Raw genomic sequence first — 21,098 nt, forward strand, 5'->3', positions numbered from 1 at the left:
AAATCAAAAACCAACAACTTAGACTGACTTCTTTGTCTTTCTTTCCCACTGGTTCGCATTTCTCAAATCTCCAGCAAACACCAACTTTCCCCACTGATTCGCATTTCCCAAATCTCCTGCAAACAACTTTCTCTAACTGCTTTCTTCAGCAAACAACAACTTTTTCTGACTTCTTTCTTCATCGGTCTTTCTCTCCCACTAATTCAACCACTTTTAATAACGATCTGCAACTGTTAATTTTTCCCTTAACCACTGAAATCTATGCCCAGACAAGGGTTTTGTTAGTATATCTGCCAGCTGGTACTCAGTGCCTACATACTGCACACTAATTCGTTTATCAGCAACCAACTCTCGGACGTAATGCACATCTATTTCAATGTGCTTCGTTCTTGCGTGGAAGACAGGGTTTGATGACAAAGCCCCTGCACTCATGTTGTCACACCACAATACAGGCGTAAGTGTGTTTTCAATTCCTAGTTCTGTAAACAAATTTTGAATCCAAACCATTTTAGTGGCAGCTTGACACAGAGACCTATACTCTGCTTCAGTAGATGAAAGAGAGACTACCTTTTGTTTTCTTGAACTCCACTGAATCAAATTTCCTCCTAGAAAAATTCCATAGCCGCTGGTTGATTTCCTATCGTTAGTGTTACTGGCCCAATCTGCATCAGCATAACCTTCAAGAATAAATCTTTTATCTCTGGTGAATAACAAGCCATGATGAATGGTCCCTTGAATGTACCGAAGTACTCTCATACAGGCTGACCAGTGAGCAATCACAAGTGTCTGCAAAAACTGACTAAGTTTATTTATAGCAAATGCTATATCTGGTCTGGACAGAGTTAAGTATTGTAGGCTCCCCACAACCTTTCTATAGAGAGTAGGTTGATCAAATAATTCACCATCCTCTTTACTGAGCTTTGTTCCGAGAGCCATATGAGTCTGACAAGGTTTTGAATCTGCCATGCCAGCTTTATTTAGCAGCTCATGAGCATACCTGGTTTGCGTTAAGAGCAGTGAGGACTCATTTCTAGTCACTTCAAAACCAAGAAAGTAGTTAAGAGACCCCAAGGTTTTGAGAACAAATAGTTTATTCAAATTTGTCACAATTTGCTTAATAAGATGATTATCATTCCCAGTGAGAAGGATATCATCTACATACACCAGCAAATAGATGACTTGAGCTTCTCTTTTAAAGTAGAACAGACTAACATCAGCAGCAGAATTCTCAAAACCCCAAGATAGTAATACACCTTTCAACTTGTCAAACCAAGCTCTAGGAGCTTGTTTTAAGCCATACAAGGTTTTATGTAGCTTACAAACATACTTTGGAAAATGTGGATCAGGAAAACCTTCGGGTTGATACATGTAAACAGTCTCAGTTAGCTCACCGTTAAGAAAAGCATTGTTGATATCAATTTGCTGAATATCCCATTGATGATGAACTGCCAAGGATAACATGACTCTTATGGTGGCAGCTTTGATAACAGGTGAAAAAGTCTCAAAATAGTCCAAGCCTGGTGTTTGCTGAAATCCCTTTGCAACAAGCCTTGCTTTATACCTTTGCAAAGATCCATCAGAGTTTAGTTTGGTTTTAAAAACCCATTTGCTGTTTACTATATTCATTCCAGACATACAAGGCACCAGCTCCCAAGTATGATTGTTCATAAGTGCATTATATTCTGTCAACATTGCATCTTTCCATTCTGGTGTATTCAAGGCTTCAGTTGTAGATTTAGGCTCATCTAGGATTATCTGACTTGATAAATAGGCACAAGGATTGGATGAATTCAGACTGCTTTTGGACCTGGTCACCATCGGGTGAGTGTTCTGAGTATTCTTAGTTTGAAACTTAGGAAAACACAAGTCAACTTCCAACTAAATTCTTGGATGCTCAGAAGAAGATCTGTACTCTGTAAGTGTTGTGCATCTATCGGGTGGTTGATCAACAGACTGGTATTGTTGCAACTTGGGACCTGGAAGGGATATTGCTGCTGAAACATTTTGCTGAGCTAGAAAATGTACTCCAGTTGAAGCATTTTGTTGAGCTGTGGGTGGATTTGTATGACTGTGTAGAGAGGACCTTACTGGTGATTGAGGATCCAGAAGGGATATTGCTGCTGAAACATTTTGCTGAGCTGGAGAATGTACTCCAATTGAAGCATTTTGTTGAGCTATGGGTGGAGTTGTATAACTGTGTAGAGAGGACCTTACTGGTGATTGAGGATCCTGAGGGGATATTGCTGCTGAAAACATTTTGCTGAGCTGGAGAATGTACTCCAGTTGAAGCATTTTGTTGAGCTGTGGGTGGAGTTGTATGACTGTGTAGAGAAGACCTTTCTGGTGATTGAGAATCCGGAGCTTGGACTACACACAACTTAGTTGAACTGAAATCTGGAAAATGCACTTCAGATGAAATATTTTGCTGAGCTGCAGGCGCTGATGCAGACGGATCTGTATGATGATGTAAAGAGGATCTTATTGGTGGTTGATAATTCGGAGCTTGACCTGCACAAAACTCAGGGGAACTTGTAGTTATTAGATCTGAAGAATAGATATGACAGTTTGGAAGCTGCCAGGAACTTTGAAAGATGGGAGCATTAGTCAGTCCAGCAACCTCACTATCTTCACATGAAACATTCTTGAAATCATTTTTGAATGGGAAATCATACTCATTGAACTTGGCTTGCTTGACAATATACAATTTTCCAGATGAGGACATGCACTTATAGCCTTTGTGAACTAGGCTATAACCGAGAAAGACACATTTCTCGGTATGATAACCAAATTTTTGCTTCTGATATGGTTTGATGAAAGGGTAACAACAACAGCCAAACACCTTTAGATCATTATAGTTTGGTTCTTGACTAAATAACAATGTAAATGGAATTGAGTAACCAATGGAAGCCGAGGGCAATCTATTCAACAAGTAAACTGCAGTACTAAAGGACTGCCACTAGAAATGAAGTCTCATAGCTGCATGTGCAAGAAGAGAGAGTCCAAACTCAGTAATGGCTCTATGTTTCCTTTCTACCCGACCATTTTGCTGGGGTAGATAAGGACATGGATGTCTAAAGAATATGCCATGTTGGTCTAGATATTTAGAAAATATCCTAAACTCACCTCCCCAGTCTGTTTGCAAACATTTAAGCTTATAATTCAGTTGTTTTTCAACCAAGTAATGAAACTTTGTAAAGATGGGAAATGCTTCAGATTTAGTTTTCAGTGGGTATATCCACATAAATCTGCTGTAGTCATCCACAAATATGATATAATAGCAAAAACCTTCAGAAGATTTAATAGGGGTAGGTCCCCATAGATCAGAGTAAACTAATTCGAGTGGAGCTTGTGAATGAGAATGAGATATAGGAAATTGTGCTTGTTGCATTTTACCATATTGACGAGCCTCACAAAAAGGTGTTTTATTGCCAAAGTGACTGGATACATTCAGCTTGTTCAACACAACTTTTAAACTCTTTTCTTGAGGGTGTCCTAACCTAGCATGCCATAGCAAGGTAGTACTAAGCTTTGCATCTAATATGGGATGAACAGAAGTACAATTATTTGCTGCCAACACAGAGTTAAAGCTAGAAGGTTCAGTTTGTGAAACTGAAACTTTATTTCCTACAGCATTAAGTGGAGAGCAGGAAGCTGGAACTGCAGATGAGGATGACAACATAGATGACATAGCTGCATCAAGAGATCCACAAGATGGCAGAGACATATGCAACTGGTATAGCCCATCTTTTAGACTCCCTTGTAGAAGTATGTCTTTAGTTGTTTTGTCCTTTATAAAGCAATGTGTAGCATGAAATTCAACAATAACATCATTATCCTTTGTTATTTGTGAAATGCTCAATAGATTTTTGGCTATACTAGGGATACACAACATATTTCTCAAACTCAACACCTTAAAAGAGAAATCAGAAGGTATAAAGTTAATACCTGTATGTGTAATGGGAACTGTATGTCCATTACCAACCTGAACTTGAGTATCTCCTTGATAAGCTGATGGAAGAAGCATGTTCTGAGGGTCTGCCGTCATATGATTTGTAGCTCCAGAATCTACAAACCAGGTCTGATCATATAAGGTGTGAGGAGTAGCAGCTGCAAATGAGGATCCTTGGTCAGATAGACCTGTGACTGCTGGATTAGAGTTTACTCTATCACTGGTAAATGGAGTTGTCAGGGATGATTGAGGCACATTATACTGTTGTGAAGGAGCTGAGACATACTGTGGTGAGGTAGCACTAACTGAGGTATAAGGTGATTGAAACTGAGGAGTGTTTGATTGAGTTGGTTGTGGTGGAAAATTGAATGTAGGTCTTTGGTTAGACTGAGGTCCATATGATGAGTAAGGAAAAGGCTGATGAGGCATGACTCTTGCTGCCATTAATGCTTGGGTCGAAGCATCAGTGTAACCAGGAATTGTGGTGTTGGTTGGATTAATAGAAAGTGAGCCAGCAATATGCTGATATTCATGATTAAACCGGTGGTAGCAGTGAAGGGCAGAATGGCCAGTCTTCCCACATACTTGGCAAATCAGTTTAGGGCGAAAATAGCCTCGGCCTCTGCCTCATCCTCTTTGCATATTAGGAGCAAACATCATCATTCTAGGATAATGAGAAAATCCACCATCAGGAGAACCATTCTGTGGAGTCAAGTACTGAGGCTGAGCATATTGAGAAGCATGTGGAAATATATTTACCCCATTAGGATGACTAGTCTGTGAGGTCAAGTACTAAGTAGGAGAATGGCCAGTTTGTGAAGTCAAGTACTGAGCAAGAGGATAGGCAGGTTGAGCACTTGAATTCTCAAGATGTGATGATGCATTTACTGGTACAAATGCCGTTATATTCCCATTCTTAAACTAAGAACTAACAGCAGTTTCACTCTGTTTTGCAGCAAGTAATGCTGAAGCTAAGTGATCAGAAAGATTAGAGTACACATTATGTTGTCTTTCAAGTCGGATTTCATGCTTATGAAGAAGAAATTGAGCTTCTTGTAGAGTAACTTGACTACTTGTTGCAGTTAGGTTGGCTACAACGGCATCATATTTAGGTCCTAGTCCGTCTAGTATGTATAATAACAGTTCTTCATCACTAATTAAGACTCCACTGGCTACTAACTCATCACCAAGTTCTTTCATTTTCAATACATACTCATTCATAGTAAGTGCATCTTTCTTAGTACTTTGTAAAAGACTTCTCAAATGTAAAGTTCGAGCCTTAGAGGCTGAATGAAAGTGCATCTCAAGTGTATTCCAAATATCATAAGCAGTAATACATTTCCCAACATGACGAAACATGGACTCGGAAATAGTAGAATTTAACCAGATCACTAAGAACTGATCAGTTCGTTGCCAAGAAAGGTAGTTAGGGTTACCTCTTTTCTTTGGTTGCTCAGATCCATCTGTCTTGTCCATGATGAACATCGGAGGACAAACTTTCTCTCCTGTAATATGGCCTTCAAGTCCATGGCCAGTGAGAGCTGGAAGAATTTGAGACTTCCAGTAATTATAATTTTTGTCACTCAAGTTGACAGAGATTGAAGGAAGTGTTGGCGGTGTAATCGGATTCTCCATTTGAACTGAGGTATTCTCCATCTGTTTTTCACAGAGAAGTTTTCACAAACAGAGACTTGAATTGACAAGAAAACCAGAAAATCAAAAGACGCAGGATCAAATCTTTGCCAAAGACATGTGTCTAAGGCTCTGATACCATGAAAGGATGAAGAGAAATCTTCTTCTACAAGTTCAAGAAAAACAAAAATGCAGAGAAAGCAAAACAGAGAGCACAAAAACTGAAAACTGAAAAATGATTCTTTTTCTAACTAACTGATACAGAGTACATGTGATGAGCTTATAAGCAAGTATTGCATGATAGAATAAACGACATTGTTTAACAATTAGCTTTTCTCATTTAGCTAAATTCCACTTTTGTCCTTCATTCTATCAGAGGACAATGTCCATCTCTAACAGGGGTAAGGAATAATTTTTTTTTTTTTTTAATGGCCAAATTTAGTTTTGTTTGATGGACATCCTTAAATATCTTTTGTTTTGAATTATCTCTTTAAAAGTTTTTGAGTGGAATTGTTTTAGGTGTGTTGTAGGGTCAAAGAGTCAATGTATTATGTTTTGTTTTTGGAACTCATATATAAGTCAATGATAAGACCATGATTGTGAATTTGTAACCTTGAGAATTAATTAACTTTTGCGTAGTGTAAGGATGATAGTAGATGACAACTGCATCTAGTTATGACTCTCTTGGGAATGGTTTGATTAGTTGATTAATTCGGAAACTTAGAGATGTTTTATGTGTGTTTTTATGGGCAATAAATTTTTTGTGAAAATTGTGCATAAACTCTATAACTCATTTGATAGAAATTCTAGAATCCGCATTACTTAGGATATGATTTAGGCAATTTTCTTTGGAACAATTGAGCCTTTCAAGCTAACCTATATTATTTTATTTTTAGTTAACCCTTTGAGACTATTATATACACTTGGAAAGCCTTCAATATATTTTTCTTTTGGTTCTAACCTACTATATCTTACCTTGACAATGAAGCCTAAAACACTTTTCGACCCATCTTATTGTGACAGACTTAATTTGGGGTAACCTTAGAAGAAATACTCATGAAAAAAGAGTGTGGTAAAAAAAAAAAAAAAAAAAAATCATTTGGACCACAACCTGAATATGGACAATGAGATAGGTTGGGGGTTGTGATAAAAAAAATATTTTGATAGTCGAAGCAAGATGGGGTAGACAATTGTTTTTATAAGTTACTATCTTCCTATGAAAAGAAAAGAAAAAAATATTTAAATAAAAAGCAAAAAAAAAAAAGATGAAAAAATGAAATAAAAATAAGAAGAAGTAGCTAGTGAGAAGAACTTGGAACGAGGTTTACATTATATGAGGGTTTGTGTTAATGTTGGAAGGAAGAGTTCAATCAATGTGAAAGAGTAGAGGGTGAATGAATAAAGAAGCAAGAAGGAGATTGTTCACAATCATATTTTGAAAAAATATTATGTCTTATATTTTGTTAAAATTCTTTTCCGTTCTTACATAAACCATTACCCTAGTCTAACGTTACAACCATGATAAAGACCTAATGATCCGAGGTAGTGATTGGATTCTACATTAATGGAGAGTGGTTTTAAAAGTGAGTCTATATGAAAGCTATACATAAAATCATCCGGGTTTTTGGATGAATAGTTTGTGAATGATTATGAGAGAGTCAATAAAAAAACTGTAGTTGAAATTTGCTTATATTTGTGTGTTGTTAATTATTCGACTTGTTGATATTGACACAATCTATGAGACAAATACATGTATGGTTCTAAACTTTTTGTTTGAGTCATTGTTTTTAAGTCTAGGTTTGGTTTGGATGTTGTGGGTATCATTATTGGAAACCCTCACGAGACTACACTCATCCAACTAGGACCACCTAGGGGTTTATAGGTTTGTTGCATACACTAAATGCAATTGTGGCAATTTACGGAAGTGATTTAGGATAATTAGATATTAGATATAGGTTTTACTTTATTTTTTATTTTGTTTTTCAAGCTAAAAGACTTGGAGTGATTTAGGATAGTTAGATAATTAATTGGGATGTGCACAAATTAGTTCGAACAATCCGATTACCAAAAAAAGAAAGAATAGATTAGACATCACTTAAGACTCCAGAATTTTGAAATAAATTTTGCGATGAACAATATTATTATTAATTCATATATATGAGAATATGAACATGAGAAATTACATACAGTTATTGTTTAATTAATACAAACGTAAATAAGAAAAGAAACTTTAAGATATTGAAGTGACAAAGATTTGGTTGGCCAAACAGAAATAAATCACATGAGATTTTTGTAGATATAGACAAAATAAATGTCATGTGGGATATTATTGCTTTAATTTTCCTGTATTGACTTGTAGAAAGTGAAGCAATATTGATTAACAAATTTCCCAATTAATTGGAAATCGCTATTAAGGCCACAAACTATTTGAAAATGTAAATGCATTAGAAAGTATGTTCTTTTGATGTCCTTTTTTATTTCTCACAAAAAATAATTAATCCGTTTTCATATGAAATGAGAAATCTTAATGAAAAAGAAATGATATGAGATCACTTTTTTCAGCATCTAAACAAAGATTCACTCAAAAGAAATATCCAGATTGTCTTTTCGACCAAGAGAGGAAAATTCATAAAGAAAAACCTGGAAGTCAATAGCTATTGAGTTTACAAATGTCTCTAAATAGAAGCAGCCTCCAGGCGGGTGACATTGATAAGTGTAGATGCAGCAAACAGCAAGCGAAAACCTCCTCAAGTCAAATTAAGTGGATCCATTAGCCAAAGTGTGGGGATAAGCAGGAATCACATGAACTGATTTTCATACTTTATGGATAAGTGGAGCCATCACCTTAATCTCTTTCACATAGAAAAGCACCAAGTGATAGTATTTAATTTCTCCGTGAATGGTGCTATACTGTTATAAGAATTATTTTAAACTTTTTTTTTAAATATTGATTTGGTATAGTTCTCCTAAAATGTTCCCTAAAGTTTAGATAATTTTCTTAAAAGAGAAACTCAATTACCTTAATTTATGTAATAGTGCAACAATTCAACAACTCAACATCATGAACATAACAATATGATTAAACAAGCCAATGTAATTTGTAAACTATTAAACATAGTAAAAAAAAAAAAAATTAATATAACAATATGATTAAAGCAGATTTTGATTTATTACCCCACTTTGGATCTAATATGTTATAATAAATTCTAAACTTAAGAAATTATATTACATAATCATTCATATTATTTGAAATAAGTTGAATTGTATTTCTGATAATTTATAAAATTTTGAAATATAACTTATTCACATTTAGTTAAAGATAATAAATGATGTAATTTAATAATGTGAAACACTGAAGAACATACTTGGACTTTTTAGGTCATATTGCTTTCATTCAAATTAATAATCAAATGATGAAATGATATCTAAATTATATAAATAGTCTTAGATTAACTTATTAATCAAATATAAGATGAAATGACTAAATTGCATGTATATGTATTGGAATACTAAATATAAGACCTATTTTATATTTCATTTAGATATATAATAATATATACATTATTATATTAAAACAAAAGGTATTTAGATACATAATAATATATTACATTATTGTATAAAAGAAGGGGCTGGGCTACAATTTTTTGGGGCGGGTCGGGGATGGCAAGAGTCGAGGTTTCCACAAGGCGGTTAGGGGCGACGCGGGTCAGGGTTTTATCGAGCTTTTAGGGGCAAGGCGTGTCCCCGATAGGGAAAACTAACCACCATACCCACCCCGTCCTCTGCTACGGGGATTTTTTTTGCCCACCTCAAACCCGTCACCTGAAAAATTCATGGAATCCCCACCCCAATCGGGTCAGGTCAGGGGTGGATCCCTATCAGGGCAGGCGAAACGCCCATCTCTATAACTTAGGTTTTCATCAATTCTTTAAACCCATTCAAAATTAATTCAATAACTAACCAAAATTTATCAAACCCACTTAAAAAAAAAAAACTAATTAACTCATACCTCAACATAAACAAGCTTAAATCAAAACTCACATCAAAATCTAGGAATTCTATCTTCCAATTTCAAACTCATTTATTAAACTCAACAAAATCTCATAGCTCATGAATCATGATCTTTCATCAATTAAGAAAGATGAAACAAGAGATTTTTAAGCAAAATAACAAAAAAATGAGCATCATCTTACCTTGTGACCTCTAAAGGAGTAGTCTTTTTTTCTTAATTCAACCAAAGGAAGAAGAAAGTATAAGAGAAAAGGATGGGAAATGAAGAAGAGGGAAAAAGTGAAAATTTGTTAATTAATAAAAATTTTTGTAGGGTCAATATAAATTTAAGTGGGATCAAATTTGTCAATTACAATAAAATATAAAACTTTTTTTTTTTTTTTTTTCAGACGTTGAGTGAATTCAAATGAACCCATATTATATTAGGTGGCTACGTCCCTGACTACTTGACAAAAATTTTAGGGTTTGACGAACAAAAAAAACAAAAACTTTCAAATAAAAGTTAACACTTCCATGCAGAGTCAAAAGCATTTTAGTCCTTTGGATTTGGTTTACATCGTCAATGAAACATTTATTTTTTACTACCAAAAACGTCCCTCAATTTAACAACTGTTATATAAAACTAATGGTTAAAGGTAGACCCACCGGAACTAGAACCGGAACCTTAAATATAGGTTTCAATTCTAATTCCGAGTACCCAGGTCAATTTTGATTACCCCCTACTTTAAAAAAAAAAACGAAAATAAACCCTTAAAAATTACAAATACACTCCCAATAGTTTACAAAAACTACAATTCAATCATGCTTCCTACCCGGGTACCTTGATCTCGGTTCCAGTTCAAATTTCAATTCCAGTTCTAGGTTCCTACAGGGTGGAACCGAAACTAACCGGTTCTTGATTTCTGAACCTACCCTGTGAGGGCTTGTTCTGGGTAGGAATCGAAACCGAAAATCCACGTACCCGTCGGTTCCCGTTCTGACTAGTTCTTTTGCACACCCCTAGTTAAAGGTATATTCAACTTTCTATTATCTAAAAACTTTTTAAATTAAAGCAAGGCAGATGACTGAGGTTGAATTTTTAAATAAAAAACAAGTAAAATCATTTAATTTTGACACAATTATTATAATTTAAATTAAATTTTCTAAACCTATTTCAACTAAATTCCCTAAACCTCTTTCTTGTAAAACATCTCCATTGCCACTTCAGGGTTAAATGCCCACCAACCACTGCCATCGCAAGCCTTCACAAAACCACCATTGAACAAACACATATCTAGAAGATTATTAAAAAAAATAGCTTAGGGTGCTTTTGGTTCGAGGAATGTTTTATTGCTGAAAAAGTAGGATTACCACTGAGATAGATTACCTTGAAGATTATGTGGGATTGTTATATCAATATGTTTGGTTAGATTAATGCGTATAAATAATTAAGATGTTTGGTTGGGGAGAATAAAATATTATCAATAGAAGATTTTACTGAATTGCCCTTCCTTTTTAATATCATTATAATAATATTATTATTTAAATAAATTCTTTTAACCCTCTATATTTGATAATTTAGCAAAAACACCCCCAACAATAAAGTTTAAACTTTAACAAAATATCCCCAACCACCCAAGACTACCGTCGGCCACGGGCATCAGTCACCAAAACGGCACACGACTGGTGAGATCAAGCTTGTCGTACACCGTTTTGGCTATTTTCAACCAAATTGAAGGTCAAAAACAGCCAGATCATCGTGGATCTAGTCGAAAACGACCACAAATAGCCGATTTGTTCTGTAAAATTCAAAATAATTATTTATATACCTCCGTTGGGGCCTGGTGTAATTCCTGCCATTGTTGTTCACTTCCACAAAGGATTCAATTCACTTTAGGATTTTTGGGTGTTTTTCTCTGACTCACAATTAGGGAAACTAATCCCTAATTATATAATCACCACGCAGGACCCCAAGTGGTTACCGAGGTAGTTACCTCAAGTTACATCCACTTCCTAATGAAAGTGGATTGTAATTGCCCATAACTAAGTGACAGTTAATGGGCCACTTACAAAAATTGTGGAAGCAATCAAGATTAGGAGCCAAAGCACATGTTGCCTATTTAACAATCTCTAATTTACCGATTAAAGAAAGACTACAGTTTTGACTACGTTAATTAATTAATTAATTAATTAAGTGGATTATTACTTAATAATAGAATATGTTTAATTGAAAACAGTATGTTGAAATGCCACATGACTGAAATAGATGAAGAACCTCATCCGAGGTTTATATACTCAGAGTACTAAGCTTGATTAACGTTGTCGCTTAGACTAACAAATTTAACTAATTAAAATTAATGAATTTTGTTAAACTTAACAGTAAAACTAATGGTTCTAGCATAGAGAACAATTATGTAGCATTGCTGATAATAAAATTGTGTGTGTGTATTGTAGACGGTCGAAAATTCTACGATTGATCCTTGTAAGGATGTGGGCACCGACAAACACCTACAAACAGAGACACAGAGAAAGGAAGGATGAATGCAAAGTCCTTGACACCAGTGTAGTGTTGGTCGTAAGCACTCTGACACTCAAGTCAACATGATTAAAAAAGAATTAAATGGGTGATGAATGAGATAGAGTGGATAGAAATCACCGTCCATGGAGCTATGGCACGACAACCGTCATAGAGTGGTCAAAACTCAATTCTACAGTGTGAATTAGCGACTATACGAGAAAGTAAGAGTGAGAATATGTAGCATGAATTGCACAGTAAATAGTTGGTCAAGAGTATGTTCTGATGTCTTCTTTAAGAGGGTCGACCTCGATACACATAGGTGGCTAGAGTGGTTGGAGCTCCCATGAGACTCAGAGTCCCGTTGGGGGGTGAATGTTGACTCTACATCTGCTTGACTTGGTGAAGACGTTGTAATCTTTCTTTGAGTATCATGCCATGTGGCTAGAGACTCGGAGTTTGTTTGTGACTCAGTCAAAGAGATGTGAGACCTAGTCTATAAAGTCGACGACAAGTTGTGTAACTGATGGGCCATGGTATGGGATGGTCCAACCCATAGGCCCGACTCGTAGAATGGCTCAGATTGTAGGTCATCCTAGATTGTAGAGTGGCCCGACTTGTAAAGTAGCCTAGCTCGTGGAGTGGGCTGTCTTATTTAGTGGGCTAGCTCGTAAAGCAAGCCAACCCATAGAACGGACCAACTTATAGAATGGGCCACCTCGTAGAGTGGATCTTCTTTAGGATGTGATTTGATGTAGAGCCAACCGTGGTTGGGTCATGTCGTAGAGCAAATTGTTTGTGGGCCATGACATAGAGCCGACTATTTGTGAGTTGTGGCGTGTATATATATATAACCTAGTCTTGAAACCTAGATTACGTCATATATATTAAGAGTTATCTTTTATTTTATGTTATCAAATTAAAATATGTCATGCAGTAATACTTATTGAAATTGGTTTAGCCTTGCAAAAAAATTTTTAGGTGGATTAGAGAATTGTATTAGATTTAACAATAATAGAAACCTCTTCGATCTTCAATTCTTTTCTCTGACTTTCACAAAAGTTAATAGCTTTTCTGATCTAATTAACATTGATTTAATAATTAAAAACGGATTTAATGAAATGATTGGTTTAATAATAGACCGAAGAGATGATTATGGTAAATGATTAAACACATAAACATACATCAAAAGTGAATAATGTATAAGTAGCAGTACTTTTATTATAAATTATTAAATCAACAAGCTTTCAAATGCAAAATAATTGATATTTATTTCTAATGCGTGACAGAAGATATGGTTTGTATAAAAGTGAGTAGCAAGATTAAAGTAGCTGCAAAAGTTGCTGTACCTCTCCAGAGATCACTGAAATACACACTTCTCAATTTTGCCCAGGTATGGTTCCCAGGCTTATTATAGTGTTCTTTCAGTTGCACAGAAATATTATTGTCATAAACTCTATTTAAAGGAATGTTTGTGCAAAGCCTGTTAAACAAACTTACTATTGCCGTACCGTCGCCCACACAATTGGAAATAATTTCCTTCTTAATAAGCAAATCCAAATCGCTTTTGGTATCTATAAGAGAGTCTAGTAGTTCAACATAATCACAGACAGGAGTATTATCAGAATAGCGACATTGCTCCAAAACCATTATGTTTTGAAGTATAGTTTCTGTCTCGTCGTAAACTTTTAACTGTGGTATTATCAACTTGTGTCTTTCAAATTTTATGTCAAGCAAGCATTTCCTTGGCTCATCAGCACGTTTGAATTTCACTCCTGATTCACGTAGCTTCACGGCCCTAGGCAAATCAACATCATCAAATCGACGATCACTTAACTGCTGTAACCTCTGTTCAAGGTATCTTTCCACCAGAGCAGTTCTTTGCAAATCGGTGAAATGCTCAAAGTTTGCTTCCTTAGGTACAGTACTACCATCAAACAAATGCTCCTTGAAGAAAGTAAAACAAAGACCTATGAAGGAAGGACTAGGGCTACTGGCAACTAACTCGTATAAATTCTCAAGTAAAAAATATGAAAGTTGATTTCCAGTAATTGGAAGTCCAACTTTAAAGCAATTTTTTGTGCTGGTATACTTAACAAAGAGTCACTAGCATCATTACCATTCGTCCGGAGGAGCTCTATGACAAAAATAGCATCACGTAGAATCATCTTTACATACTCATGACTCTCAAGCTTACAGGTCTCTGCATAACTATTTCGTATACGTTTCTCGTGGTCTTTGACAAAGGCTAAAACTTGCTTACGTTTCTCATCAGTTGTTCATTTGAAAAACTCTCTTACATATCTCCCTTTTTGCTTTTCCATGAATTCTAATTCTTTCTTAGCATAGTGAAAAGGGCCTATTGAAACTATTTGAGGAGTGTAGGCTTCTTCGTTTACTTTAGGAATATGTATAGGGACTCTATAAATACAACACTGATCAGGATCCAGCACAAAGTCTTCTAGAATGTCAATTAGCTAATCTTTGTACTGATCCCACTGGAACTCTCCGTTAATGGAAGAACGCATCGCCATGTTTCTATTGTAATACATCATAGTTAATAATAAAACGGACAATGATAAAATTAAACCTCAAACAAAGATCATTTTGTATTTGATATTAATATTAATTAGATTACACAGATAGATAGATAGATTGTTTGAGCATATGTCCAATATATACTAGGAATTAATTTAAGCTCCCCTATACATTCTAATTACTCTAAACCCCCTGATTTTCTAAATTTTTTTATAATTATTAAGGGTCAATGATTTACACCCCCTTCAAAGTCCAAAAACTTTGCTTAGACCCCAAAAACTCTAGACACTACCACATAGACTGGAAAAATATGGGAGTTGACTATTTTTACTAAAGACAATTATGATTTATCCTAATCATATCTTCAACTTCACTATTTTACTATAAAATTTGTCAACAGCTCATTCTTAAATAAAAGAAATTAAATAGAATTTAAAAATTCTTTAATAATACAAACCTTAACCTAAAATAAAAAATATTTAAATAAAGAGAATTAAAAAGTTTAGGAATAATAAAAAAAATTAAAAACCTCAAAAAAAAAAGGCTAAAATCTAAAAAATATCTGCCAACATTGGCCTCGATGGCTACAACTGCTTTCTTTTCACTTTTTTTTTTTTTTATTCTTCGTGGTTTTCTGTCTAGATCGTAGTGGTGTATTTCCTAGATTTCAAACCTTTATGGACTGGTGCATAATTTATCATGACACTTCTTTAATCTATACAGGTGGACAAGCTCATCCACCAATAGTTCGCCTAACTCGGCTATTTGGTAAGTTATTTACATTCTTACAATGATTAAATACGAGTTCCCGGTGAGGTAGAGGGGAGCATTGTCGAATCTTCTCAACATGTCAGTAATAAGGAAATGAGGTGGGACGGACATTCCACACCTCAGAAGGACGGTAGAGATCAACACCCAACCCCTAGGGGATCTTTTTGGGAAATATTTCTCGGAGCCATCAATGGGAATCGAGTAGAGTCGAGCCGCATAAATATCCTTTGTGTGCTAGAGATCCTCGACACTAATTGAGGAACTCAGTTCTTTCCTAATTCTATGGACTAGTGAGCCCCTTGGTGGGGGAAGTTCGGCAGAAGCTACATCCGAAGAGCACGTAGCATCGCTGTCCGAGTTCCTTACAATAATATCCTTAGAAACCTCTTCTGGGATTCCTCCCCCGCGAACAACTGAGGTCTCCGGGGAGCCAGCCTAAAAAAGGTGATCGATGTTGTGACTGTTGACAAAGACATGGTGGTAGCACACTTCTGGATACCTAAAACAGAAGTAACCAAGTGTCATAGATCAAACTATCGACAACTTGTCCACACTTGTTTTCAATTCAAGCATCTAAGATAGCTCACACTAACCAAGAGATGTGAGCGAGCTATCAAGATTCTGGCGGCCATTTCCCTAAACACTCCTAAAACCCAAACCAATGGGTATACTCAAAAACCCCAAAAAATAATGGCCACACTTAACAACCACGAAAGCTTGAAAGAAAGAGAAGAATGAGGACAAGAGCATTACTAGAATATGAAACGCAGTGAGAACTCACCGAAAGGTCACCATAACGATTTGGGGTGAAAACGATTTTTGGCAAGTATACAATTCTGGTGAAAAAATCTCGTTTATATAGTGGTGAACATGGGAGGCGAAAGGGCAGGATTCGACTTAAACCATCAATCTGCGACGAATCTCAACCCTCCATTTGTCGAGTAATCTTTATCGCTCGACGTGTCCACGTGTCAATCATCCACAAAGGGCGATCAACTGTCAAAATTCTACACTCATAACCGTCATCGCACGTCACTTAGACTTTGCGCATGGACAGTTGTAGTTGCCCACGCGCGATGAAAAGTAACTAAGCCGGCTGCATCATATGCCCTTCATTTCAAATTCCAAGTGTATTAAGAATACCACAACGAAAGCAAAGTCTTGTTCACGTTGACTGAAGCTAAGGTTGACTCACGAAGCTCGACCAAAGCTACAGTCAGCATGCAACTCAAGAAGTTTGAGCTAAATGTCAAAGGAGGCAATTAGTCTTCGAAGCTCGAAACGAGCATCGAACAGTAGGGGTAGATGTTGTGTGTGATTTTTCATTAAGCTCAGGGAAGTCAAAAGCCCGCTAAGATATAGTTTGACTCAGCACTTGTCCGATCTAGCATAACCTCGTCGAGATATAGCTCAACTCAATACAAGCTAGTCGCAACCAACTTTGACAATTGTTCGACAAATCACAGATAAGCTCAAATCTCGGATATTTCAGAATGGATGAGATTAACAACAATAATAGCGTGATCTTAGTGCTCAATCACGGAAATATCAGAGTTGCAATTTGAATTTGATTGCAATCTTGATATTTTTTCTTTTTCTTTGGTTACAAACTTGTATCTAAACCCCCTCCGACAATGAGAGAAGGGTTAGCAAATTATTCTAGGCAAGCTTATTGTTATTCCTGTAATCCACAAAAAGCAATAAGATAATAGTGGATGTAGGGTCAAGTTCTAACTTGTCGAACCACTTTAAAAGTCGTTTGAGTTTTTTACTTTAAACGCATTATTCATTACTTTGCTGGTTTTCATTAAATCATACACATATTGGTTCCGATCCCATCAAGGTCAATCAGATTGTTCGGGTTGGTGCGATTTTCGTATCAATAGGTAAATAACTCAAACGAATAATTAAAAAAAAAAAAAATTAAGTAACGAAACAAGTGCATGAGAACCTAGGTAATTTAGCCGGAAAAAAGTTATGTTATGACTGACATTAATTAGTTAAGTGGTGATCCATCTAGTGACAATCGTATATATAAATTCTCGTTGTCATACGTACATCAAGATTCCTCTTCAAATTGAATTTATTTAAGCAATCCTAAACGCAAGATTCCTTTGGAGGATACATTATATACAATGTAGAATCGAGGTTGGCGATCCTTGTGATCGGCCACCTCAGCATAAACAAACACACTTTAGAGAGAAAACACAAACTTACAGCAAGTAATCTAAACTGCAGCAACTAACTCGCTGAATAGCAGAACAAGCGAGAAATCCCTGCTCTTGATAGAAAAATGGGCAACTCGTTTTTCTTCTTCTTGAAATTGAACGTTGCTGTTTTAGTCTTTACAACTAACGGACTTAATAACAGAAACTACCTTCTGTTAGTAGCTTTAATAGCTTATGTTATTTTTCATTATAAAACGCTGTGTATAGGTCTTATACCTTATACTAAAGACCAACAGAATTTACTCTTCATTCTTCACTCACACACACACACACACACACACTGTATATATAAAAGATTATCCTTAAATGATCACCTGTTAGCTAGGGTCAAGTTCAATTTAAAATGAAACGGATGGAGGAAAGGCATGTTACCTATTTAATTAACAATCGCTAACCCAAGATTTAAAAAATATTATATTTAAGAGAAAACTATAAAATATTTTTAACTTTTATTATTAATTTTTAATAAAGTTCATAGCCTTTTTAAGTTATGCTACGATACGGTTGAGAGTCTTGAGACCATACGTAATATCCTATCCTGAAACTTAAACTAGATCATATATTTTATATGAATTATCTTTTATTTAATTTTTATGATCAAATCAAAATATGTTATTCTTAAGATTAAGGCAGCTCGACCTACTGAGATTGGTTTAGCCTTGCAAAAATTTTGTTGGTGGATTAGAGAATTGCACTAGATTTAGCAAAAGAAAACCTCTTCGATCTTCAATTATTTTCTCTGACTTTCACAAAACGGATTTAATGAAATGATTAATGGTTTAATAAATAATATTGGTTTAAGAGATGATTATGGTAAATAATTAAACACATAAACATATATAAAATGTGAATAGCAAGACTTTATTATAAAATATTAAAACGACAAGCTTTCAAATGCAGAATAATTAATTAATCTAATACATCTATTTCTAATGCATGACAGAAGAAATGGTTTGTATAAAAGTGAGCAGCAAGATTAAAGCAGCTGCAACAGTTGCTGTACCTCTCCAAAGATCACTGAAATACACACTTTTCAATTTTGTCGAGGTATGGTTCCAAGAACTATCATAGTGTACTTTCAGTTGGTTAGAAATCCCTTGGTAATGAACTCTATATAAAAGAATGTTTGTGCAAAGCTTGTTAAACAAACTTACTGTCGCCGTACTGTCGCCCATACAATTGCAAATAATTCCCTCCTTTATAAGCAAATCCAAATCGCTTTTGGTATCTATAAGAGAGTCTAGTAGTTCAACATAATCACACACGAGAGTCTCATAATCATCGTGACATTGCTCCAAAACCATTATGTTTCGAAGTATAGTTTCTGTCCCGTCTTGAACTTTTAACTGTGGTATTTCCAACTCGTCTCTTTCAAATTTTATGTCAAGCAAGCTTCTCCTTGGCTCATCAACACGTTTGAATTTCACTCCTGATTCACGTAGCTTCGCGGCACTAGGCAAATCAACATCATCAAGTCGATGTAACTGCTGTGACGTCTGTTCAAGGTGTCCTTCCACTAGAGCACCACTTAACTGCTGTGACGTCTGTTCAAGGTGTCCTTCCACTAGAGCAATTCTTTGCAAATCGGTGAAATGTTTAAAGTTTGTTTCCTCAGCTACAGGAGTACTATTAAACAAATGATCCACGAAGAAATGAAAACAAAGACCACTGAAGGAAGTACTAGGGCTACCGGTAATTAACTCGTATAAATTCTCAAGTAAAAAATATGGAAGTTGATTTTCCAGTAATAGCAAGTCCAACGTTAAAGCAATTTTTTGTGCTGGTATACTTAACAAAGAGTCGCTAGCATCATTACCATTCCTCCGGATGAGCTCTATGATAAAAATAGCATCACGTAGAATCATCTTTACATACTCATGACTCTCAAGCTTACAGGTCTCTGCATAACTATTTCGTATACGTTTCTCATTGTATTTGACAAAGGCTAAAACTTGCTCACATTTCTCATCAGTTGTTCGTCTGGAAAACTCTCTTACGTATCTCCCTTTTTGCTTTTCCGTGAATTCTAATTCTTCTTTACCATAGTGAAAAGGGCCTATTGAAACTATTTGAGGAGTGTAGGCTTCTTCGTTCACTTTACGAATATGTTTAGGGACTCTATAAATACAACACAGATCAGGATCAAGCTCAAAGTCTCCTGGAATGTCAATTAGCCAATCTTTGCACCGATCCCACTGGAACTTTCCGCTACTGGAAGAACACATTGCCATGTTTCTGTTGTAACAAATCATAGTTAATAATATAACAGGCAATGATAAAATTAAACCTCAAACAAAGATCATTTTGTATGTGATATTAATATTAATTAGATTAGATAGATAGATAGATTATTTGAGATAAATAATAGGAATTAATTTAAGCTCGCTTACACATTCTAATTACTCTAAACCCCCTGATTCTTTCATCAGTTGTAACAGGATAAAGGGTAAAAGAGTAAATGCGTCTTCTAAATTTTTTATAATTATTAAGGGTCAATGATTTACCCCCCTTCAAAGTCCATAAACTTGCTTAGACCCCAAAAACCCTAGACACTACCACATGGGCTGGAAAAATATGGGAGTTGACTATTTTCACTATAGACAATTGTGATTAATTCCAATCATATCTTGAACTTCACTATTTCACTATAAAATTTGTCAACAACTCATTCTCAAATAAAACAAATTAAATAGAAATTTAAAAAATTATTTAATAATACATACCTTAACCTAAAAAAAAAAAAAATATATATATATATTTAAATAAAGAGAATTAAAAAATTTAAGAATAATAAAAAAAATTAAAAACCTCAAAAAAAAAAGGCTAAAATCTAAAAAAATCTGCCAACATTGGCCTCGATCGCTACGACTGCTTTGTTTTCACTTTTTTTTTTTTTTTCTAAATTTACATTAACTTTTACTTGCTAAAAAGTTTTCTAAAGTTTTAGATTATTTTATCTTTAATTTTTTAGATATTTCTATTTTTTTTATTATTTCATATTTTCTTATTTTGAAATTTTCAAAAAATTTAGGGCTATTGGATATAGATTCAAAGTGGGTGGCAGGGTGGGTTTGGGATTGATAGGCACGACATATGAGGGCATTAAAGTCATTTGTCCTCATTTGGTTAAAACTAACCAAAGAGTCCTAACACCAGTGGTTCAGAGTAATTACTTGTACTTAAGAGGGCTTGTAGATTTAGGAAAAAATTGGGGGGTTTAATATAATTCCTATATACTACTTAATTACCATGTCATTATACAAGTAATAAGAGTATATCACATCATTTTGAATTAAAAATAAATTAAAAAAAAAAAAACTCGCCAAATTCTTCAAATAATAATATAATTATGCACAAAATGATCATAAAGTATCATCAAGGGCATCAGCCACTGTTAATTACTAAAGGGTATAATTGAAATTGAATGAACAAGGAAGACTTGGGCTAAGTCTTTTACCCACTGTCCAGGCCTTGA

At 35.1% G+C, this 21,098-nt stretch overlaps 1 protein-coding gene across 1 annotated transcript; it reads right to left on the bottom strand.

The window, feature by feature from the left end:
* Nucleotides 1-18,552: 18,552 nt before the first annotated feature.
* On the bottom strand, nt 18,553-19,854 carry LOC116130367 (UPF0481 protein At3g47200-like). The gene has a single exon (XM_031416112.1). It carries the CDS (start codon nt 19,852-19,854, stop codon nt 18,553-18,555), a length of 1,302 nt encoding a protein of 433 aa, XP_031271972.1.
* Between the last annotated feature and the right edge of the window lie 1,244 nt (nt 19,855-21,098).

Source organism: Pistacia vera, unplaced genomic scaffold (assembly GCF_008641045.1).
Source record: "Pistacia vera cultivar Batoury unplaced genomic scaffold, PisVer_v2 Contig22, whole genome shotgun sequence".
Classification (NCBI taxonomy): Eukaryota; Viridiplantae; Streptophyta; class Magnoliopsida; order Sapindales; family Anacardiaceae; genus Pistacia; species Pistacia vera.